The 24,563-nt window shown below is 38.4% G+C and overlaps 1 protein-coding gene across 1 annotated transcript in view; it reads left to right on the plus strand.

The window, feature by feature from the left end:
• The window catches only part of PTPRG (protein tyrosine phosphatase receptor type G), a 3,415,981-nt gene that overhangs the window by 2,559,621 nt on the left and 831,797 nt on the right, over positions 1–24,563 (plus strand). Inside the window, exon 9 of the mRNA XM_044077514.1 lies at positions 588–745. Coding sequence (XP_043933449.1) covers positions 588–745 — 158 coding nt within the window. The remainder of the gene's footprint in view (positions 1–587; positions 746–24,563) is intronic.

Consider the following 24,563-nt stretch of genomic DNA (forward strand, 5'->3'; position numbering starts at 1 on the left):
TTCCATTGTATCCAAGGGCCAGCTTTTACTGGCCATTGTGCAGTACTGAACTCTTCATCACAAAAAATAAATATAAAAGTTGCACATGCTTTTACTTGTGCTAATTGTTTAACTGTTGAATGACTTTCTGAAAGATGACCCACATATGTCAGGCAAAAATTTTATGCTGCCAATGACCTGACCCCATTTGTGTCCTGAAATGTAGGAAAACAGACTTGTGAGGAGGCTCTTTTAATATTATCAACAAAAGCTGGCCAAGCACTTGATTATTTGAAAATGTTTCCTGCTGTTTAACAGTATTGATTTGAAGACTATTGTATTGTTCTTCCCTCTGGCAAATGTGGGTACACTGTGTTTTAATTAACAAAGACAGAACCTTATTAAAGAAATTCTTACCATTACTACTTTCAATGATGTCTAAGAGTATTATATATTTATGTTAAGTGTTTTGCAGTCTGCTGGTTAAAGAACGGATTTTAGAAAGATAATTACTAATTAACTACTTTCGATTCTCAATGCTTATTCCCTCAGTAAATGACCTGTAATCTGCCAGATGCCTGTCTAACAACATACATTTTCTTCCACAGAGAAAGAAACATTTCTGGAACCTTTTGTTCTGAGGGGCTTGCTGCCGGACAATATAGGTAGCTATTATCGTTATACAGGTTCACTCACTACACCGCCGTGCAGTGAAATTGTCGAGTGGATAGTGTTCAGTAGATCTGTCCCCATTTCCTTGCATCAGGTACGTTTTTAATATTTAGATGACATGTTTGCCTGTACTTTTCTTCTGCCTTTCCAAATTATATTTTGATGGTGATGAAGGAAATAGGTAATGGTTTATATAAAGTGCCCTGTTTGTTGAGTCAGAAAAGTGAGTGAAGCTTAGGAGTATGTCAGGGTTCAAAACCCAGTGACACTCCTCCCTCAGGAAACAAATGATCACAAGAAGTAGCGAAGCCTGTAAATGCAGTATAGTGTTTACTTACTACATAATGTTTATTTTTATGACATATGATATCAGTAACCTTTGCTGACTTAGCTCAGTCACTGCATTGATGTTTGTTCACTGGTGGTCACATGCAAGTCTTTATGCATTACTGAGTTGATTGTCTACATTAAAGACTTTAGTATGTCGATAGTTTTTGATCGTGTTTGGGAACAGGAAGTTCAGAAGGAGATTCAAAAGCTGTTTATTTGCAAGGGGGCATTGTGGGTAAGAAAAGAAGAGGTGGTTAGCTGTGATTCTCAAAGTTTGTGGGTGTTCAGTGTAAGCGGCTTGCATATGGGTTGTACATATTTAGTGGCAGTCAGTGAGCAATCAAAAAAAGAGTAAAAAAAAATAGGTAAGCTGTTGCAGACCTCAGGTAAGGCCACCCAACAGCTGCAACATACATCACAGTTGTACTTACAGTTTAAAGTGTATTTTACCAGTTAATGGCATTCTCAATCATATGCTAAGCTGTGGCGAAAGTAAGGTCCCTTAGCCTGATATCACAGTATTCCCCAGGATGACAGGTGCAACATCACACAGAGTTGTGGAATGTTTATACTAAGCTACCTTACAGCTTGGCACAGCTTATCAACCTACCTAATTAATTATTCATAAGGGCTTCTTTTGGAGCCCTCCTTTTGAACTGCTGCTTAAGGCTTATTACTCTAAACAATTAATTTATTTAAAGTATGTATTTGAATATTTTGAATAAACTATATGGTGTTAATCTGTCTTATTGGTGATTTATGATACAGCAGTATATTCAAACTGTGCTCTGAGAATATACTTGTCTGAAATATTAGTGATGTGGGCACATTTGGCAGAAGTACAGTTTGCATCTTTTTTATTTTTTTAACTTGTAAGTGGAGTAGAGCACGTGTTCAGTGAGTTTTTGTTGTTTTTCTTTAGCTGATGACTGTTACACCATAAAAGTGTGTGGTGCATTTTAAATATAGGCAGTCCCCGGGTTAAGGACGACATCCGTTTTTTAGTCTGTGCTTAAGTCAAAAAGGACAGTGCACAAACGGACTTATGTGGCTGTGTCGTGTAACACCACTTCCAGTGGTATAGTGGATATAAATGTTAACAACGAGCCGCTAGTGCTTTGGGTTCTGACAATAATGTAAATATTCAATCTTGTGGTGCTTCTAATGAAGTAATGGGTTCTCTTAAGGAGAAAATATTGCAAATGGAAAAAGAACTTTGTATTATTAAACGTTTTCTCGTAATAAGCAGTATCAATTTGCAATTTATTGAATTGCAAATTGTACCACAGGGATTCAGAATATTTAAGGAACCTATGGGTATTGATTTAATGGAGGAAACTGTTAATGATTTTAATTCATTGATTGATAATTTTGGTTTTACTTTTATGTGACTGTTGATGAAACACAATGACAGAAAACTTAGTAAGTTGTTGGCTGAAGTGGAACTTTTAAATGCGGAAATAACTCAATATTTACTTTTTTTTAAGAATGGAAAGAGTTTTATAATAAACAATTTAATTTTGTTAATAAAGTAATAGTACAACACTTTTTAGAAGAAAGGAAAAGAAAATACGTAGGGACACTAAACATTATAGGGAAAAGAATGCATATATATATGGAAATGTCTTAAGCAGATGTATGTAGAGGGGTCTATATTACGTTATCGAAGTTTTACAACTTCGAGCGCCATATAGTCAAAACCATATGTTTGAAGTTGTAAAACTTCTAAAACGTTAGAAAAAAAAATAAAAGAAGAGAACACTTAACCTGATGGTTGTAAGCAGGGGGACAAGCCTCCCTGCACCCCCACTCTTTAAATATGCCAACTCTGAGACCGCACTGCAATGAGTACAGTCCAGAAAGGGAAGATTTCCCTGTACTTCACTGTAGTGTAATCTTGGAGTCGGTATATTTAAAGAGCAGGGGGTGTGGGGGGGCATGCCCCCCTACTTACAACCGTCAGGTAACTTTTTTCTTTTTTTAACATATTCAAAGTTTTACAACTTCGAAAATATGGGCTCGACCATATGATTTTCGAAGCTGTAAAACTTCGATAAAGTAATATAGACCCATGTAGAGGATACACACAACAACCCCAGAGGATATGTTAATGATAAGAATATAGGTCACATTAAGGGGTACAAAACATATGGGAGAGAAGTAAATCAAGATTATATGCCCGGAAATTTTCGGGAAGGCAAAAACACCAATTTCAGGAGAGACAGAGGGGGGAAATACTGGGATTCCAATCAGCGGACAGGACAGAGACGAGATCAGTGAGCTCCCAACCCCCCAGGACACACCTATTGAACAACAAATTGAGATAAATTGAATAAAGTTGTTCATTGTTTTAAAAAATTTAGGATTTTTAATTATACGGCTGGTGAAGTGACTAAGGAACATTTTTCTCTGTTTTTAAAGGGGATGAAATTTGTACCCACTGTTAATTTTGATTTTGGTAGATTCTCTTATTGAAACTAAGGTATATATAAGGAAGCTTAATTTAGCTGTGCATTTTAAAGACAAGGATTGGGAAATGTCCACATCCATTCTAAAGAAAAAAAAAGCACTTACAACCGCCCCCCTTTGCATCCAACTCTTTCCACATTAGACAAGTTAATTACTGAAGGCTTATATAAAGCCCACATAGCTGTAAAAGGGAAAAAGGGGAAAGGTTTCATCCTTAGTAGGTCTGAGTGGGAACTATTTCAGAAGTTGTGTAATGACACAACTATAAGAGTAATGAAACCTGACAAAGGAGGGGGTATTGTGTTATTTGAACAAATGGATTATATTAACAAAATGTATGACATTTTGAATAACACTCAAGTATACAAATCTTTATCTCTCAATGAGATTAATATTGCTTATAGACACATTGATTCCTGGTTAGAAGAATATTTATTGGACCAAAGAATATCTTTTGACATTTATAACTACCTTAAAGTGAAGCATCCAGTGTTAGCTACTGTCTTTGGAGTACCCAAAGTTCACAAGGATGTCTCACATCCACCGTTTTGACCAATTGTTTTTGGAAGTAGGTCTAAAATTTTCACTTTCGGTGTAGTTTTCGACAACTGGTTAAAACACATTTACAATAATATCTCACACACATTAAAAGACTCATGGGATTTTTTTTTAAGTAGATTGAAACCTTTGGGACAAGAACTTAAAATTCATTACCATTGATGTGGTGGATTTATTTAACTCAGTACTAAAAGAAGAAGGGCTTGATTTATTCCGCCAATCGGTGTTGAGGTTTTCTAATCTGGACAACGATAAGATATTGATTATACTTGAGTTTATGACTGATTTTAGAAAATGTTTTTTTATTTCAAGGATGAGCATTTTAAGCAAATTAAGGGGTTTGATATGGAGGCCTCTTGTGCCTCCATTTACGCCAACTTAGTTTTAACCGATTTGGAATACAGATATTTGTTTAATAGTGCCTTTAATAAAAATTTAAACTGTATGTACATTTTTTGGATGACATTTTCATCCTGTGGAAAGGAGATAAAGGACATTGAGAAGCTTATATTATATTTGAACATTTGCCCTTATTTTAAATTCAGCCACACATATGATGCTGTTGACCTGCCTTACCTGGATTGTTGTATTTCACACACTGCAAAAGGTTTTAAATCTAATATTTATCGCAAGCCCACCTTCAGTAATTCCTGTTTGGAGTTTAGTAGCTGCCACCCTTTTACACAAAAAAAAGTATTTTGAAAGAGCAATGTATTAGGGCAGCTAAAATGACTTCTGATTACATTGAAGTACTCAAAGAACTAGATGTTGTAGGTAGAATGTTTTTGGAAAGGAGTACCCCCCAAGACTTGTAAAAGAGACCATTGATTGTATTTTGTCTCAATGGGGGACCTTATACAAACCATTATTAGTAGTTGGGCTAGGTCCTATTGTGGAAAGCAAGAATGAAGGTAATTTTACTAGAGCTATGATTTTGAAGTATTGTCCTTATTCGCCAATGATCAAAGATGTAATAGTCAAGAAATGGACATATATAACTATTTAGGGAATAGCCCAACTTTTGTATATAAAACAGGGAACAATGTAAAAGCTAACTTGGAGAATCATAGGCATAGGAGAAAAACAAGAAGTACGCAAGCTACAAGAAAATGTAGTTCTTGTAATCAATGTGGGTGCATTTATGAAAAAAGTGAAATGCAGCTGGAAATATTAATATGACTAAGGTTATATTTCAAACAGGGAATTGGAGTACAAAAAGTGTAGTTTATTTGGCTATGTGTTTGACCTGTCCGGCATATTACGTAGGGAAAACAGACAGGTCTATGAAAAATCGAATATATGAACACCTACGAAATTAGGAAGCAAAAGAGAAATAATTCCTTGTATATGCACCTATAACATAATAACACGTCACACCTTTAGATTTGCTATTTTAGAAAAGGTGCACATTAACCCTAGGGGAGGTAATGTTAAGCTTCTTTTAAAAGAAGAAGCAATTTGGCAGTTAAAATGAAATGCTTGTAGTCCCCCGGTTCTCAATGATTTTATATCCCTCAAACCAATTTTAGAGGTTAAGGCATAAAGTGACATGTTTTATATAGTATTTATTACATATTTCCATATATGTTTAACATTTTAAATACTACATTGGATATTTTGAGTGTTTTAAATGTTTTCACATGTCATGCATTAATATTAATAGCACTCAACTACAAAAAATGTTTGATCTTTGTTTATAGTTAACTCAGGGGTTATTATGTTTTTTATGGCTTTTAGAAAATTATTTTTTTAGTTGTTATTAGATTACATCACTTCTTTTTCTAACATCAGTTCCTATGGCTATAAAAAGGTTTTGAAAAGCATGTTACATTTGAATCTGATGAAGTCTTGTTAAACAAGATGAAAGCGCTTATTCTGTTTTGTTCGTGGGAATAAAGTACGTTTTACATCTTTTAAGGGAGTCATTATGGTCTAATATTCATCCAGCCCTACTTGCAGAGGTGTTCTTAGTTTGGTTGCTTTTTACTGCATTACCGCTGATTCATTTAGTATGTCAGGATTCAAAACCCAGTGACACCTCCTCCCTCAAGAAACAAATGATCACAAGAAGTAGCGAAGCCTGTAAATGCAGCATAGTGTTTACTGACTACATAATGTTTATTTTTATGATCGATGGTATCAGTAACCTTTGCTGTTTTAGCTCAGTCACTGCATTGATGTTTATTCATTGGTAGTCACATATAAGTCTTTATGCATTGCTGAGGTGGCTGTCTACATTAAAGACTTTCGTATTTCGATAGTTTTTTGATAGCGTTTGGGAACAGGAAGTTCAGAAGGAGATTCAAAAGCTGATTATCTGCAAGGGGGCATTGTGGCTAAGAAAAGAAGAGGCGGTTAGCTGTGATTCTCAAAGTCTGTGGGTGTTCATTGTTAAGCGGCTTGCATATGGGTTGTACACATTTAGTGGCTCAGTGAGCAATCAAAAAAAAAGAGTAAAAAAAATAGGTAGGCTGTTGCAGGCCTCAGGTAAGGCCATCCAACAGCTGCAACAAACATCACAGTTGTACTTACAGTTTAAAGTGCATTTTACCAGTTAATGGCATTCTCAATCATATGCTAAGCTGTGGTGAAAGTAATGTCCCTTAGCTTGATATCACAGTATTCCCAGGTTGCCAGGTGCAACATCACACAGAGTTGTGGAATGTTTATACTAAGCTACCTTACAGCTTGGCACAGCTTATCAACCTACCTAATTAATTATTCATAATGGCTTCTTTTGGAGCCCTCCTTTTGAACTGCTGCTTAAGGCTAAGGGCAGGTAAACAGCTTTTAGCAAACTAATAGTATGTCCTCCATTGTGTTTCAGTTCGTCTCACAGACTTTATTGAAATCATTAAAGGCTTGAAGTTACACAAAATATAACAGCACATTTCATAGACCCAGTGGAGCATTTAGCATACTGAGCTTTACTTGTGATACCCTGAGTAAAACAGAAAATGGCCAAACAACCCAGTAAGATTTATTACTCTATACAATTAATCTATTTAAAGTATGTATTCAAAATATTTTGAAATAAACTATATGGTCTTAATGTGTCTTATTGGTGATTTGTGTTACAGTAGTATATTCAAACTGTGCTCTGAGCATACTTGTCTGAAATATTAGTGATATGGGCACATTTGGCAGAAATACAGTTTGCATCTTTTTTTTTTTTTTTTTTAAACTTGTAAATGGAGTAGAGTACATGTTCAGTGAGTTTTTGATGTTTTTCTTTTCACCATAAAAGTGTGTGATACAGTTTAAATACAGGCAGTCCCCGGGTTAAGGACGACATCCAATTTTTAGTCTGTCCTTAAGTCAGATTTGTATGTAAGTTGAAACACGTACATATGGTCCTTATTAATTGTAACTTAGTCAAATGTTTGCCTCAGTCTAGTATTCATTTTACTTTTCTTTGTATGTAAAACACTTTAGAAACACTTCCAAGTAAAAAAAAAATCTTAAACATAATACTGTAGCTATGCTTCCTTACTTTCTGTGAGCTATGCTTCCTTACTTCATATCATCATAGCTGGTTTAAGGCATTTTGTTATTAAATGCAGTGTTTATGAGGACTTTTTCACACACACACACACGGGATCACTCACTTGCTATCACTCTTCACTCTCTGTGTCTCACACACACACAGTCACTTCCTCATTAGTACATGCATTCACTCACACATTACTCAGTCTCCTGATATCTCTCACAAACAATCACTTCCTCATTCATACATGCATTCACACACACACACACACACACACACACACACGGACAACTTTAAGGATTTTAATTTTTTTTCGTGTTATTTCCAACATTACTGCAGCCCGTTTGTATGTATGGGTTGTCCGCATGTCAGATGTCCATAACCCGGGGACTGCCTGTATACATCTGTAAATATCTAAAGGGCCACATTTGGAATTAGAGCTTGGTTCCCCATAGTGTTATTAAATGTGCTCAGTACAAACAAAGCAATAATATGTAAAAAGAAAACAAACAAAAAAAGAACATTAACACCAGAGAAAACATTGCAAACTGTATCATGAAGAAATATTTTATTACCGTTTGAACTGTTTGAACTGAACAAATGAAAAATAAAAACTGCGAGCTCTTGATTTGTGAATGTACATTGGTTACTGTAGTGGCAAGAAGTTCTTTACTTTTGAGAGAACAGAGGGGACTCACTTTGTTCCTGAATCCATTTGGCTGTACAGCACTTTTTTTAGTTAGGCAATGCAACATTTTATACTTGTGAGTTGCCTGTTTCAGCCAATCAAATTTCAAGATTTTGGCAGTCATGATACCTGCATTCTGTAACTCTTACCTTCACTTTTATTATGTAGAGCTTAACTCTTAGCGAGCCTGCAGGCAAAGAAAGAAAGAGTAGCGAACGATGTCGACATCAGGCAGAATAGTCAGTAGATAAACGGCATGAGATCACTTTCTTCTAAATCAGGTATACAGCTTCTGATGAGATCCTATGCTAACCTAAGGGAGCAAACAATGCCAAGAAATATATTTATTTATTTTTATTTAATATTTGTTTACACCGGGAAAGTCAGACAATGAGAAACGCTCCAGATGCATGTCTTTGGAAAGTGGGAGGAAACCCATGCGAATGCAGGGAGGACCTGCAGACTTTGCACAGAAAGCACCCCAGCTGAGAATCAAACTGGAGAACCTCTCGCTAACCACTGCACCACTGTGTCATTTAACTCTGAGGCACTTCACTGGCATAGAGGGTTAAAACCTTTTCCTGTGACCCCTTCAATTAGTAGTTCAGACATCTGTTGGAGGCATGGGGGGGGGGGGGCATGTTAAGATTGACAAGACAGGAGTCTGCTTTCCTTTTCCAGAAAAGAAATGCTTGGGACCATACAGGAGTTAAGGTACTAGTACTGGTAGATGCTCTTCCTTATCACTGTTGCAGTATTCCTGCTGTGGATAACTGAACATTTGGCCAGCATACAAATGCCTTTAGTCTTTTCAGGTAGCATATGTCAGACATATGTCCTACATCCATGGCATAAGGGACATAACTAATGCACAAGCTCCTAATCCTGAGAACTTTTTTGCCACCAGTCCGTACTCTACTTTTGAATCCAGTCTGCTAGATGTTTGCAGCATTGGTTCAGCTATGAGCCTTCTAGAGATAAATACCTCATTACCCCAATGGGGTAATTATCTGTAGAGGGCTCATAGCTGATAAACTGAAAACTGGATCCCTGAAGGTGCACAGTAAGGTCATAGCTGAACCAAAGTGATAAGCGTCTTGCATATTGGATTCAAAAGTAGCATTTAGACTGGTGACAAAGAGGTCCTAAGGATTAGGAGCTTCTACATCTCCTCTTTCCTATTTTTTCTTTGATTACCTTTTTAGATGTCATACAGGAAGGGAAAATGTGACCTTGGGAGACAGATTCCCTGTGAGGATAGGTACGAGAAGTGCTTTTTATATGAGTGATTTGTCAGATGTTTGTACCAAAGACTGTCTGTAGCTGTCTGTTGTCCCTTTCTATTTACTTAGAAAACCAGCATTTAAAACTTTTAGATCAGGGTACTATGGCCTTTGAATCCACCTGCCCTGACATTTAGCTGCCACTTACGAAAATAGCTAAAAAAGCATGCATTGAATCTACTGCTGTCCAGCCTCCTCTGAAGATCTGTGTAGGGTTTGATGAGGAACCTGAAGACCATCCAGTGCTATTATCAGCTCCGTTTTGTCACAGCCGAGTTACAGGCTGACTTGGGCCTGCCTAGTCACATCTCCACCAGGGCTGTGCCGACATGTGGTCCAGACGAGGAGGAGGAGCCACTGGCTGATTATATGAGAGGGGCCCTAAGGCGATCCCCCAAATTCTTGTTGGGGAGGAGGTTCCTGGTACGCTCATTGCATCTAGGCATTGGTCTGAGTCTCTTAGGTTTATTAAGACTGATGTTAACTTAAAAAAAAAAAGAAGCCGAAGACCAGAAATGGCCCCTGTAGCTAAAGATCCACATAAGGAATGGCAGGATATTACTCAGTGTTTCTACAGTGCCATTATGGCTTTAAAGCCCCCTCAAGTATCATCTGCTCCTGCCTCTGTCTCTTGGTCCTCTACTCCCCCTAAACATCATAGGGAATCTGCTTCCTATGAAGAAGAGTTGGATCTGAACTCTGGTGAGGAGTCATTAGCTTACACTACTCAAATTCATTCCCCTCTTGCCCTGGGATCTGAGGAAGAGGATTCCATTTCTCCTGATCCTTACATGGAGGAATTATCCTTTGGCGATATTGTGGTACATATAATGGAACATTTTAAATTGGATTGTTCCCAAATTTCTGACTCTCGGAAGAGGTACAATGACTTCTTACAAATTGCTTCACCCATTCCTTCTGCAGTCCCTCCAGTGTTGGATGTTCTTTTGGATTCTTTTTTTGGGAGGAGCGGGGCTTCTCAAGTCTCTGATTCTCAGCCCCCTGCTCCTAAGAAGCTCAACAGGTTCTATAAAGTCCCTGAAGCTCAAACGGTTTTGTGTGAAAGTCCTTCCTCTGAACCTGTCATGATTTTCCTGACCACTTATAAACCTTCTAAATTGCTATCATCCTCTAAGCTTTAACCTTTTGATAACAGACAGTTGTGGAATGGACCGATATGGGGGAAAACGTGCATACATTTGCTACCTTAGCTCATAGGGCTATTAACTACCAGTCCCATATGACTAGGTATGTCCTGGCTCTTCTGTCTAAGCATGGGGGCGTTCTGATTGCTATTCCTGATTTTGAGGCACAGTCTTCTGCCATTTCCATTCCATTTTAAGTTCTACTTCTCAGGTGGCCCATCATTCTGCTAAGTGCAGTTATGATGCTCCAGATTCATCCTCTAGGACAGATGCATCAGGGTCTGCGGTGAGGAGATGCTCTTGGTTACTCTTACAGGCTCTCCCTGAAGACATTAAGGCTAAATTGCTGGATTCTCCTGTAGACAGCCAGAATCATTTAGGAAAAGTTGCGCTGAACCTGAAACACATCTTTCTTTCTCCTGTTCTTAGGTTCCAAAGAGATTACCCATCTAAATCTTCTTTTGTCTGCAGTCAGCCAAGGCAGCTTCCCAGGGACAAGTGGTCCTCCAAGAATGTTTTTCCCGACAAGCCTCCTCAGGGTTCTGAGGGTTAAAAGCCTTTCTTTCCTGACAAATTTACGTCCATTTGACATTCAGTGACTTCTACCTCATGATGAGATTCCCCTTTCCCTCAGGTTGACTCTGTCCTCTCCTGTCTGGCAACAGATAACCACAGATTCTTGGGTGCTTGACATTATCCAGAATGGATATTTTATTGTTTGTATGTCCCTTCCTTCTCAGTTTTCCTTTAGTTCTTCAGGATCTTTTGGTACAGGGAATAATTTGCCCAGCCCCTCCTTCTCAGCAGGGCAGAAGCATTTATTCCAGGATGTTTCCGGTTCCCAGGAAGGAGTCCCAGAGGCCTATTCTGAATCTTTACTTTCTAAGCACCTTTCTAAAGGTGTCTTCCTTCAGGATGTTGTTTCCTGCAAATGCTTTTTCCTGTATTGCTTCCCCAAGGTTTTCTGGTGTCTCTAGATTTGAAAGATGCTTACCTTCACCTTCCTATTCACTCTCTCTTCAGGAAGTTTTTGTTTTTCTGTTTTTTAACCTCACAGTATCAGTTATCTGCTTTGCCTTTTGGGCTTTCTACAACTGTGAGAGTCTTTACCAAATGTCTAGCTCAAGCCCTGTCTTGCTTTGTCTCAGGTTAGTGGTCCACTGGTGGATTTGTCAGATTTCCATGAATCCAGGCCTGCTTTCCAGGTTCCTGTTCTCACTTAGGAACTGTACACAGGTGCTTCCAATCAGTGTTGGGAACCTTTCTTCAACAACCTCAGAGTCCAGAGACTTTGGTACCCTCAACAACGGGCAGACCATAACAGCATCAAGGAGATGAGAGTGCTGATTCTGGCTCAGCATACCTTCCATTCCATTTTATGCCTGGTCCTTTAAAGGTTTTCACAGACAAGACTGCCGTCATGTGGTACAATAACAATTAAGGGGGCAGAAAGTCTTACCTTCTTTTTAGGCTGGCTCTTTAGGCCTGAGATTTTGTGATCCATCATCAGTTCCTTCTTTGGTTGGCAGTTTACATTCTCTCAGAGCACAATCTCTTGGCAGACAGTTTGAGCAGGTTCATAGGTAGGTACTAGGATATTGGCCCTAGGGCCTATATAAGCCTAGCCAAAAAGGTTAAGGTGAGATCTTCATGAATGGGTGTTTCACAGGGAGGTGTTCTTGGACATTGTACATCAGTGAACTATTCCTCAACTAGATCTTTTTGCCTCCCCATTTAAAAGACAACTTCCCCAGTTCTGTTCCGGAGTGCCAAGTCCTCTGGCTCAGAAAGTGGACACCATATATTTTTCTTGGAAAAGGATTTTCTCTATGCCTATCCCTCCTCTTCATCTATTACCAAAAGTCCTGCACAGGGTAATGTGGGACAGAGCCAAAATCCTGTGGGTGATTCAGTTTTGGCCCAGACAGCACTGGTTCCCCCTTCTATTCCACATCCCTAGGAGTAGTCATCACAAGGTACCTCACAGGATGTATCTTCTCTCACAGGACAAGGGATTTCTTATTTGCCCTCAATTACCACTATTCAGTTGATTCTTTTTACACACCAGTTTTCTGAGGGCATGATCTAGGATTTGCAAAAGGCTAGAAAACCCACTACTAGAAAATCCTGTGCGGCTAAATGGAAGTGATTTTCTGTTTGGAGTCTCAAGCAGATCCTTTCTTATATGTTCGAGTTGTTCACTTATGGTATGGCATGTTCAATTGTTAAAGCAAATTTGTTAGCCATTTCTGTTTTCTGCCTTTGAATCCATCCTTTGCTTCTAGTTTTGAAGTCAAACAAATTTTGAAAAGCAACGTTCATGTTAGGTCCCCCAGAATGTCTATTCATCCCTGTTGGACCTTAAGTTTTGCTCTTGAGAATAACTCTGTTTATCTTTGAGCCTACCATTTCCTCTTCCTTGCAGTGCTGTACTTCGAAGACTGTACTTTTGGTTGCTCTTCTGCCAAGAGGGTCTTTTAACTTCAAACACTCATGGCAATTCATCCTTTTTTGATTTTTTAAAGGGAAAGGGTCTCTTGTTGTACAAATCCCTCCTTTATGCCCAAGGTTGTTAACGACATGTTTGAATCAGACAATTCATTTTCCTTCTCCCCCCTCCTCACAATGCTAAATGCTAGTGAAAGAATTCTTCAGACTTGAATTTGTATAGACAGCTTGATTATTACCTAGGCAAGACAAAAGATATGTGGAAATCTGAGCAACTTTTTCTTTTCATTCGAGGAAACTAGGTTTGTCAGTTTCTATGCAAAGCATCTCCTCGTGGCTATGTAAGTTCATTTCTTTTTGCTATTCCTTCCAAGGCAAGCAGCTTTACTGGTCTGTTCATGCTCATTCTACCAGGGCAGTTGCCCGTAATGATGCTTTTTTCAAGGGTCTGGATATTAGATTCATTTTGGAAGCTGTTACTTTGTCCGTCTGTACATAACTTTCCTAAGCATTACAAGTTGGATGTGATTTCTAGAGGTAGAGCAGGATTTCCCAAGGCCATTCTTCATCATGGGTTTTTGGAGAGCTCCTCCATGGCTTCCTCCGTCCTGCCAGTGGCTTTTGTATGCTCCCATTTGTGTAGAATACTGCAACAGTGAGAAGGAAGGACGTAGTACAGTTGTGTAAGATGTTACAATAATGCTAAATGCCCTTCTCACTGTTGCAGTATTTTGTCCCTCCTCCATTATCTGTTGCTCTCTTTCTGGCCGAGGGTTCTTTCCTTCTTTCTTCCCGGATGTACAAGGCTTTGCTTCTCCTGTTGGGTTGCTCTGGTTCTTCTGGGGCAGTTGTGTTCTGAGGTTTATATGCTTGCATGTCACTTATGTACCTTGCTCCGTTGATGTAAGATATACTTCTGATGTATGGCACCTTGAAGGAGTAAAGGCTTTGATATGCTGGCCGGATATTTGTCTGCCAGACATTTGGCTGTCCATGGCAGGATATCCCATTTGTAAAGAAAACTGCAACAATGAGAAGTAGAACATGTACTGTTGTAAGATTGTACACAACTGTTCTTCATACCAGTGCTGTGCTGGTACTGTTGTAAGATTGTACATAGCTGTTCTTCATACCAGTGCTGTGCTGGTAAGCCCTGTACTGCTGCAGTATGCAAGAGTGGCATTTGAGTGATATAACTCCACAGAGGTTGTAGGGCGCAGTCGTATTCGATTACATCACAAGCACATTCTTCCTTTCTGATGTCACTCCAGCACATCAGAAGAAAGGTAAATCTATAAAGGAAGTTAATCTAATCCAGTGGAACATGCGGCATTGATATGGGTAAGGATGGTGACTTTGGATCAGTGGGGATAAGAAAACTGCAGTGGATAACCATTTTCAGTTCCATTTTTAGTGTCAAGAAAAAACAAAATTCACAGCAGCTTCCACGTAAAACTTTTAATCCACAAAACGAAGCAGCTTTTCAGGCAAAACAATGTAATTAAGTGAATGGTATAAAAGTGTTAGTAGTTTAAACAGCCCACATCTGAGGAAGTGATTTTTAAAACGAAAACCTATGGTGGAGCGTTAATGTGGTGTGTTTCTGTGGAATAAAGTGAATTGAAGTGTACTGAGCAGTCCGTGGTTTTTGCACACATTTCTAAGCTTGCCCTGCTCAGGGCTTTATTGTTTTGCCTGAAAAGCTGCTCCATTTTTAGTGCCTTTTTTAGTTTATGGGACCATACATCTGCAACCACTTTTTATTTATTCTTTCTGTACTGGAAGACAAGTCTTCAGTTTGGCAAAGGCTTTTTTTTTCCCTTATGGTGGAAAAGTTCAAAGAAGGTGGTAATAAGTCATTGTTGCCTACCTAATAATTCTTTATGCTAATAACAAAGACCAAGTCCCAGGATTCAGCTGGTATCCTGAGAGTGGCTATCCTTGTTGAGGAGGATAGGTTTCAGCCGCTTGAAATCAGCTTGCTTTTCTTAGTGGAAGTGAGAAACCTGCCAATACTGGTTCAACCTCCCTGGTTAAGACTAAGATTTTTGTATGGAAACAGATGTCCTGTACTGCATCTCTTTTATGAGAGCATCTGAATGCTGCTGATGTCATTGTTCTGTATATCTATAGTGTATAACAAATACTCCCCCTCCCCCACACCCTTGTGTGATGTGGCTGATCATGGCACCTCCATTCTTTCCTTTACAAGGAGTGAATATTGATAGCCAGGTTGGGGGTAATATGCAAAAACAGGCAATCTGAAGGTTTCAGCCAAGCTAAACGGGGAGAGAATAAATAGTAAGAAAAAAGTAACAATAAACCTAAACTGACGTATTGGAGCTGCCAACTTTGCCCAGACTGGTAATGTGGTCTTCCTGTTTTAGAAGCTGCAGTTAGTATTGTAGTATAAAACTGTTTGCTATTCAGTACTGTTACTGAAAGAACAGTACATTTAGACTTTTGTGTGTAACAGGTCAAGGAGTATTGATTTTTATATCCTTTTTGATTCCTACATCAGCCATATTTCCCAGTTTAATTTTTGTCTTTGTGATTTATTTTCTACTCTGTCACTCATTTTTTTCTTATTATGATAAGAGTCCATGATACATATGCATGTTGTTCATTCATTAGCTATGGTTGCTTGCGCGCGTATGTGTGTGATAGTGCAGATCACGGAGAACAAGTTGGCATAGTTCCCTTTGTTTCTTCTTCCTGATGACTTCATGGTACAGATGGATGAAGCCCTGGCTTCAGCCCAGGAGTTCTGGGTTTGATTAACAGCCCTGGCTCCTAAGGAGATAGCTGGGGAGAATAGGGCAATGTTATGCCAGCTGGCCTGTCTTTGGGGGGGGGGGGTGATTCATTTGATGAAGCCAGTCTCAGTCAGCGTTGATCAGGGCGAGGACAGCACTCACTTTAAAAAACTGGAAACTATGATAGATATCCATGTGGTCCCACAGTCGAATCATTACACATCTCATGTTACTGCCCTGGAGTACCTTAGTCTTATGTGTGACCCTAATTTATTGAGTTAGGTCCAGGAGAATAGTCAAATATGGGGATCCAGAGATGGAGGGGGCATCAGAAGCAGCTGATGAACAGTTGCCGGAGGAGCAAAAAAAAATTATTAAAAAAAATTAGGCAGTATGGACGTGTCAGTACTGAGCACATGTTTGAAATATTCACTGCTTTCTCCCTTAGTTACCGCTTGACTCTGTGCAGTACTGATTTCTTTCCGTCTCCATTGCTTCTATTTCTTCCCTCAGCTGGGCTTTGAAGACTCCCTTCTGCATGCCCCCCTTGACTCTGTTAACATGTATTCAAAGCAGTACTGTGGTACTAATAGGCCGGCAAGTGGTAATGATTCATTAATCAATATTACTTTCCTTACCAGTTCTAGCTCTGCTATATCAGTCTTACCAGATGACAAGTCAGAATTACTCTCCAGTGTCATTTGTGTTTCCGTGAAAAGAAATAATTTTTCCCACTTAATATCTTGATTGACGGTTCTTTTATTTTCATGTCAGCTTCTGAAAAAAATAGTTCTCATCACGCTGCATTTGCATTCATATAGATGCACATGCAGATTGTAAGGGAGAAGCATTTTGATTCATCAAAATTATTGCCTGCAAACTTGGAATGAAGTCCATACATTATGAATGAAGTATCTTTACTGACTAGCAGAAGTCATTGCTTCATGAAGCAATGACTTAGAGTTTATTACATCTTAACATATCCTCTGGGTAAATGTTTTTCAAGTCCTTGGCAGAAACTCAAAGTCATATAAGCAGAGAGTCATAAGAAAAAAATACAACAGGATCCGAGTTTTTTTTTTTTTTTTTCCATAGAAGATGGGAACATAAAAGGCATACTTATATTTCATTTTTTTCAGTCATTATGCGTCATGGTCAACAGGCAGATAAACAATAAAAGAGTTGTTTAGGGAATAGTTGTAAACAGTGATTATAAATCTGTGGAGATTGAAACAATAAGCCTTCCTAAAAATGCTAAAACTACTGCTCCCCCTCTCTCTTTCAGATGTTCTTCTCTGGTGCTGGACTATTGATCTAAGCAAAGTTAAACAGGTCAGACAGATATTTTCATATGGATATATTCAGGGTTTTAAACATTAAAACAGCAAGCCTATGTCTTCATAAAACATTTTGCTAGTTGAGTATGTGAAGTTATAAAAGCAGACCATCCAAAAATTAGCTCTATTGAATATACCTTTATTGCCATAACAATACAAGGAGGAAGTGGGCCGTGGGGATTGTTTAGGCAGAATATCAGACTGAAAGTGCCTTCAGTCAGGGCGACATTATGTATGTGGAAATTTTAAATGGAAACACAATGCTAGCTTTCTGAGGGCCAAAGATATGCTTCACCAAAAATGTTAATAGGAGGTTGGCATAATGGTTAAGGTGTTTACCTTACTGACACAAGGTGCAGGGCTTGATTCTCACATGGGGTAATTTGCTAGGCTTAAAATGGCCCACAAGGAAATTTAGCCTAGTACAAACCTATGTTCAAAGTGACTTGTGCAGCAACGTGTAAACATGGTGTTATTGCAGTGAACCTTTACGTTTGTTTCAGGAAACTTAGATTTTTTTTATTTACTATTATTGTACCTTAAGTGGGGTATTCATGTAATCTGTTTTTGTGTCATTAGTTTGGCATAACTTGTAAAAGTGAAAGCTTCACTTTAAGAATAATGTTTGCCTTCTGGAAATATAAACATAAGACTGACTTAAGTAGTCTGACATGACAGTATTCAATGTTATAAAACAATAAAGCCCTCCCCCCAGGTTTGTATAATTTATCACCCATAAGTTAGAAAAGCAGCTGTCATCCCACTAGATTCTCATTTGAGACGCCTGTCCTTATTAGTGCCATTTTAAATTTGGCACTTTATTTAATTTGACTACACATATTGTTACATTAATTCCACTGTTCAAATAGTATCCAACTGCCCAGAAACTTCAGCTTAATTTTCAGTTTCCTGATTGCTGTTTCCCCATTCATTTATCCTGTGAAAGATCCTATATACCCATTTCCATTTACGTCACAGCTGTGTCGCACAAACCCCTCTGGATCCCATGGTCATTTCAGCTACCCCAACATTCTTTTTGCTTCATGCAGTTTTCTTTTTTACTAATCTGTCTTTTATTTTAAACAATGAAATCAATTACAGACTTTATAGTTTGTTTAATCATCACCACCCTCCCTGCTACAGTACCAACCCATGTTTCAAGTAAAATTAAATTGTTTAAACTAAGAAAAAATAAGGATATATATATATATATATATATATATATATATATATATATATATATATATATGGGTCTACTTCATTTCACTGAAACTCTGTTGCCTGCGCACAGTTCACTGAAAGCTCATTTCACTGAAAACTCATTTGACTGAAACTCATTTTGCTGAAAGTTATATATGGCCTGTTCCCCACTGTAGTGCTATCCTGGAGTTAATATATAAAGTAAGGGGGGTTGTGGGGGGCACAGCCCCCCACATAGTTTGGTTATATATTGTCTTCTGGAAATATTCATTGGACTTGTAATTATCCATATCTATGGTTTTAAACATTTAAAATAGGTGGGGGGGGGGGCTGTGCCCCCCCACACCCCCCCTTACTTTGTATACTAACTCTAGGATTGCACTACAGTGGGGAAAAGGCCATATATATAACTTTCAACTAAATGAGTTTCAGTCAAATGAGTTTTCAGTAAAATGAGCTTTCATTGAACTGTATACAGGCAATTGAGTTTCATTGAAATGAACTTTCAGTGATATGAAGTAGACCTATATATATATATATATATATATATATATATATATATATATATTGAAATTACATGACTGTCCTTTGTTTTTTTTTTTTTTTTGCTCTCTGTAACTTGTGTTAAATATACCGAACAGTTGTATATTTTATAACATGATTGTAAGTATAAATTCATTCATGCAACCAAAAAAAAACAATTGTGACATTTCATATACTCTCACTGCAGTAAATGGTCTGCTTAACCACAAGTCATGCAGCAATGCAATAGCTTCAGTAAAAAAAGTAAAGTTTGTAGAAATTAACTTTGCACTGTGATAAAACGTAATTGAACACTATTAATTTTGTCTGTTACTTTTATGGTATGTTATCCAAGAATTCAAATTGTGTCAGTCAGTCAAAGGAGAAAAACAAGCCAAAGGTAGAAACAGCAGTTACTAGCCATGAAATCATGCCTGACGGTGAGAGATACGAGAAACATACTTTCTCAGTAAACTGTGAAATAGGATAATGCTTGGATGGTAACAATCTCTAGAAAATTACTTTTGATTAACATTATGAATGAAGAGCAAAGGCTGGAGAGACAGACAAATTTAACTTCTAGCTTTAGAAAGAGAGTGAAAATCATTAGCAAGAAGTGCCGTTTAGCAGAACTTGAAAAGTCACAGAAAAGTAAGGACAGGTGCAGAAAGTTAATAAGCATAAATGCAGTACTGTGATGTGTAAGTATGGAAGGGAATTATGTTGTTTATGTAAAAATGTTGGAAGATTCAGCTGCAGCAAAAACAGAAACAGTTCTTCATCGGTGATAAAGTTGCAATTGAGTATTGCCTATTATGTCTGTAGGACAGGAAAACTTTCCAGCAAGGCAGTCTCCTTATCTGAACAGGGAATAACCTGGTTTAGCAAAACATGTTCCGTTTCCAAATTCATTAAATTTTTTACTCATCTCGACTCATTTAGAGGGTGGTCAAATCTTCAATCATCCTGAGTTTCTAGAAATGCAGTGTGTATACTCAGGTCTGTTTGTGACATCAGCTGCATGCAGAAAAAAGTTGTAGTTCATTATCTTTAGTTCTGTATACGCCATGGTCATCTCAGCACTATCGTCCAGTCTAACAAAGAGACAGCTGACAAAGATGCAATTGTTTAAAACATGCAAGAAAGATGGATACTGCTGCTGTCCAAGCCGCCATACACCATCCTTGAAAACTTGCCGTGTTCTGATCTTACAAAATGAAGATTCACTAGCTTTGGATTGCTGACAAGTAACTTGCATTTCTTTACTTGGGTGCTAGCTTCCCAGTATCGAGCGCATGTATATGTTGTAGTGATGCTTTTTGCTGACAAGTAACCTGCTTTTCTTTGCTTGTGTGATAGCTTCCCAGTCTCAAGTGCATGTATATTTTGTAGTGATGCTTTTCTGTAGGTGTTGATGACAGTGTGAGACTCTGCTTGGAATGCAAGCAAGAACTGAAATCTGCAATCAGGGAAATATTCAAATATAGATTATGTGCATTAGATTTAATTTTGTGGTATTAAAATGATAAATACATAACTGATCCATACTGAAAAGTGTCAGTATGATTCAGTTGGACTCTCTTTCAGGTTTGATGAGACTGGTAACCATTTGAAATATTTGGACCTGCTAGAACGAGTCCCTAAACCCAGAGACTGGCCGAAAAAACAGACTTGCATTTACTAAATCCAAGATGGCCGTTTCTCAGAATATTTTATTTTTTCTGAGGTATGGCAATTTTTGGAGTTGGTATATATAAGTATGGTGTGTGTGTGTGTGTGTGTGTGTGTGTGTGTGTGTGTGTGTGTGTGTGTGTGTGTGTGTGTGTGGGGCTTGCCCCCCACATAGGGAAGGAGTGCAAGGGGGGGGTGACCCCCCCCCCTTGCAAGACAGGAGAAGAGTGATATTAGAAATAACGCTCTTCTCATGGGTTTTTGATCTTAGCAGACATGTTAAGTATATATTTCATTTGTTTTCATACAGTAAAGTTTAGACAAGTGACTTAATATATATGAGCCATTCTTTGTGTTTGTGTTCTTGTTAAAACTCACACTTTCATAAATGTACATAAACTGTTAAGAATTTTTTCAGCTCACTGTGACATTTGTTTCTAACCAAGGTCAGTAGTAGATGCACTTAAGACCTCACACCACAAAGCAAATAATTTGCACACAACATGCTAATGTGTATTTTTTTGTTAAGTAAGCAAACTGAGGCCCCTTGTCTGACATGTCTGCTGCCTACCAGTTTAGTGTGAATGCAAGTGCCTAATATGCCTTGAGAATTATTTTTGCTGCAAGGGTAGAACCACAACAATTCCTTGTTGTTCATGTAAGAATACTACAGATTGTGTGTAGGATTCAGAAAATTGGCATTGTGTCTTGACAAGGGTTGCAGCCAAACTTCAAATCTGTAGATAAATCATAGACTGTGGTTCAAAAAGAGAGCGTGAAATACAGCTATTATGAATAATTAATGAGGGCTTCAGCAAGTAAAGTTAAACCACAAGATGATGTACCACAACCATCCTCTGAGGTATCTGTGGCCCCCAACAACGTGATATGCTAATGCCAGGCTGAGGTCATGGGTAATTTGTTAACTGTGCTGTGCTGGATGTGTACGTAACGATATACATAGCATGGTTTTTCATCGTTTTAATGGCACACCTGTAATCGGTGAGCAAAATACTACAGATACTTGTGACTTCACCATTACATTTCTGTGTAAATCGCTCATGTTCACTGAAGTTAATAAGTGCAAACTGTTTGCAGATTGGTTAACTGCTGCCTGTGCTTGTTTGAGTTGCTGCTGGACATCTTAGTTTCTGCTTTGTCACCATGTGTAAGCACAGGATTTTTATTTCCATTCTTTATCATCAGGCTGTTATCTTGACTTCCTTACTGCTTTTTTTTTTTTTTAGGTCTGTACTCTTATGTAGGGCAGGAGGTTGGCATAATGGTTAAAGTATTTATGGTATAGACACAAAATGCAGAGTTTGATTCTCACTTGGGGTAATTGGCTAGGCTTAAAATGGCCCACAAGGGCAGTTAGCGTAGTACTAATCTATGAACCTATGTGCACATACACATGTACATACATGTATGACATGGTATGGAGATTTGAGTACCCACATATGCATGCTTGGGCCCCAGAATGCATGTCTGCTGTACCTCCAGCTCATGGATGTGAATTGTATCTGTGCAGTGCACACCTTTTGGGTCTTTCTGTACTTATAAAATAGTTTGAACTGTGTTTGCAGCAAATTTCTGAAAGGGCTTTGTGCAAGTCTTTTAAAAATAGATTGATGTGTCATTTTATGTATCTTGTCTTTTCACCTGAGTAATGGTAGAGCGATTGTGCTAAAAAGGACAAGTTCGTAAGATACATTTTTATGTGTGTGTGTGTGTGTGTGTGTGTGTGTGTGTGTGTGTGTGTGTGTGTGTGCGCGCGTGCACGCACATGTGTGTGTTGGGGCTGGAGAGCAGAATTAATTTTAAATGCCTTCATTTGCAAGAGGTAACTGTTATTTATGTAATATTGACTTTCTGACTAAGGTACATGTAATAAGCACATTGAATACTTCACAGAATTTTTTTTTAATTATTTATCAGTTGTTTTGTGAGTTTTTACTTCCTGCCTCATTTGAATATGTTAGGAATGAGCAACAATTAACATCCTGTGTGTATAACTTTGTAAAAGATAAGAGACTTTAGAGTACAGTTGGAAATACTGACAGCACAATGTACATGAAATGTCACATCGCTGAACTTGTGTGCCATTTCAGTGAGTTTGCTTAAGTCAGAAATAAAACCTATAGACTAATGTAATATAATTTTAACTGCACAAATCTGACTGCAGTTAAATCAGCAGAACATTTAGTAGAATAACGAGTGCTTCCTGTAAAGGCACCAAATATTCATAAGCAGGGGGAGGGAGGTAGCAGCAAAGAGCAGAATGTCTGCTTTACAGCACTTTAATATAAAATATGTGTCTTTAAATATTTTATAAAGTCTGTTTTGAAAAAAAAATACAGAAATGAATTTGAGTACTTTGGTCTGCCTTTGCTTTAGTAAATGCTTCATATAAAAATGTATTTTCTTTTAAAAACCTACCTTTTTATTCCTATGTTAGACATTTGCAATGGTAGAAAAGGATCATTTGTTTTTGCAACCTATTTGTACAGCTAATATATTTCAGTTATTTCTGCTATACCCTTTCTCTTAGCCCACCTTACCCACCCACCTTCTTGGAGGACTCTGTACATAAGATATTACCACTTTTTAAGCCTCTTCCATTTATCCAACAATGTTTTTAATGTCTGCTTGCTTAAGCTTAAGGTATGGGAATGTTGTAAAGTGCTAGAGACAGAATAAAAGCTCAAAACGTGTGCTGACTTCTTGTGGTAGAAAACACTTTTTTGACAACAGTTGTATATCCTCAGACTCCATTATTTTATTGTATTTATTTTTATTTATTTAACATTTGTTAACCGGGAAAGTCTGACTTAGAATAAAGCCAATTTTCAGCTGAGGCCTGGGGAGAAATGCTGCAGACACGTCTGTAACTTGGGAGAAAACTGGAGCACCCGGATGAAACCCACATGAATGCAGGGAGGAGATACAGACTCCACACAGACGCGAATCGAACCGGAGAACCTCTTCCTGATAGGTGACAATGCTGCTGCTGGACCACTGTACTGTCCATTATTGAAAAAGCTGTGCACCAAGGAGAGTTTTACCAAAAGATCAAGACATTATAGTGAAAGGATTTTCATTTCCCAGTTAAGAAACAGACAATGAGAAGAGTAGGATTTTGACTGCTGAGGTATTCAACTGCAGTAGTGATTATTTCACAGGTGGTGGTGCTTGTGTGCCATAGCCACAGGAGATGGATCCGTTCTGCCATTCCTAAACAATGGTAGAGTACAGCAGGGTGCTCATGCAGCATCTGATCTCTTGAGGGGATCTCTCTTTCAGGGAACAATAGAAAAGCTTAGACCAGTCCATCAGGGTGTCTTGCACATGTTCTGTGTTTCAAAAAATGATCATGGGGATAGTTGCAGGGTACCCAGTGTGCCTAAAATTTAGTGTGATTGTTAAGGCACAACAAAGATGCTGAGCAGAATGTATGTCGCACTGCCACTGTCTCCTAGTGGGCACTGCTTTCCAGGGGCTGTGGCACACAGGTGTGCAGTGGACCAGGTTGTAGGATAGTAGACAGCAGACACAGGTTAAATTGTGCTCATGAAAAGTGCTACCTGATGCAAACTCTCAGCTATGGAGGTAATAAGGTAATATAATACAAGGTATTATTCCTATTCCATACAAGGATCAGAGCTGTGGGTCCTGTACATTGTGCAGGCTGCACACTCATGACCACATGTCCTCTGACACATTCTATCCAGGGATCTTTCATAAACTCATCAATGGTGCTCTTTTGCTTCAGTAGCAGTAAGCAGTTTAGCACATGGTGTAGTAGTCACATTGCACGTGCTGTCCCTCAGAACTGGGCATCCAGCCAATGAACCTACAGTGCTTGGCCCTCATACTTGCTTATGGTCTTCCTTAATGCAAACCTGAGCTTCCTCCGAGCTTGATTTATGTGTGTCTGTAGTGCATTTAGGACCTGTGACTTGTTGTGCATATACCTACCTACTTATATGACAAGGTGAGTGAGGCACACATCCACACT

Source organism: Protopterus annectens, chromosome 7.part0 (assembly GCF_019279795.1).
Source record: "Protopterus annectens isolate FY-2018-M chromosome 7.part0, PAN1.0, whole genome shotgun sequence".
In the NCBI taxonomy this organism is placed as follows: Eukaryota; Metazoa; Chordata; order Ceratodontiformes; family Protopteridae; genus Protopterus; species Protopterus annectens.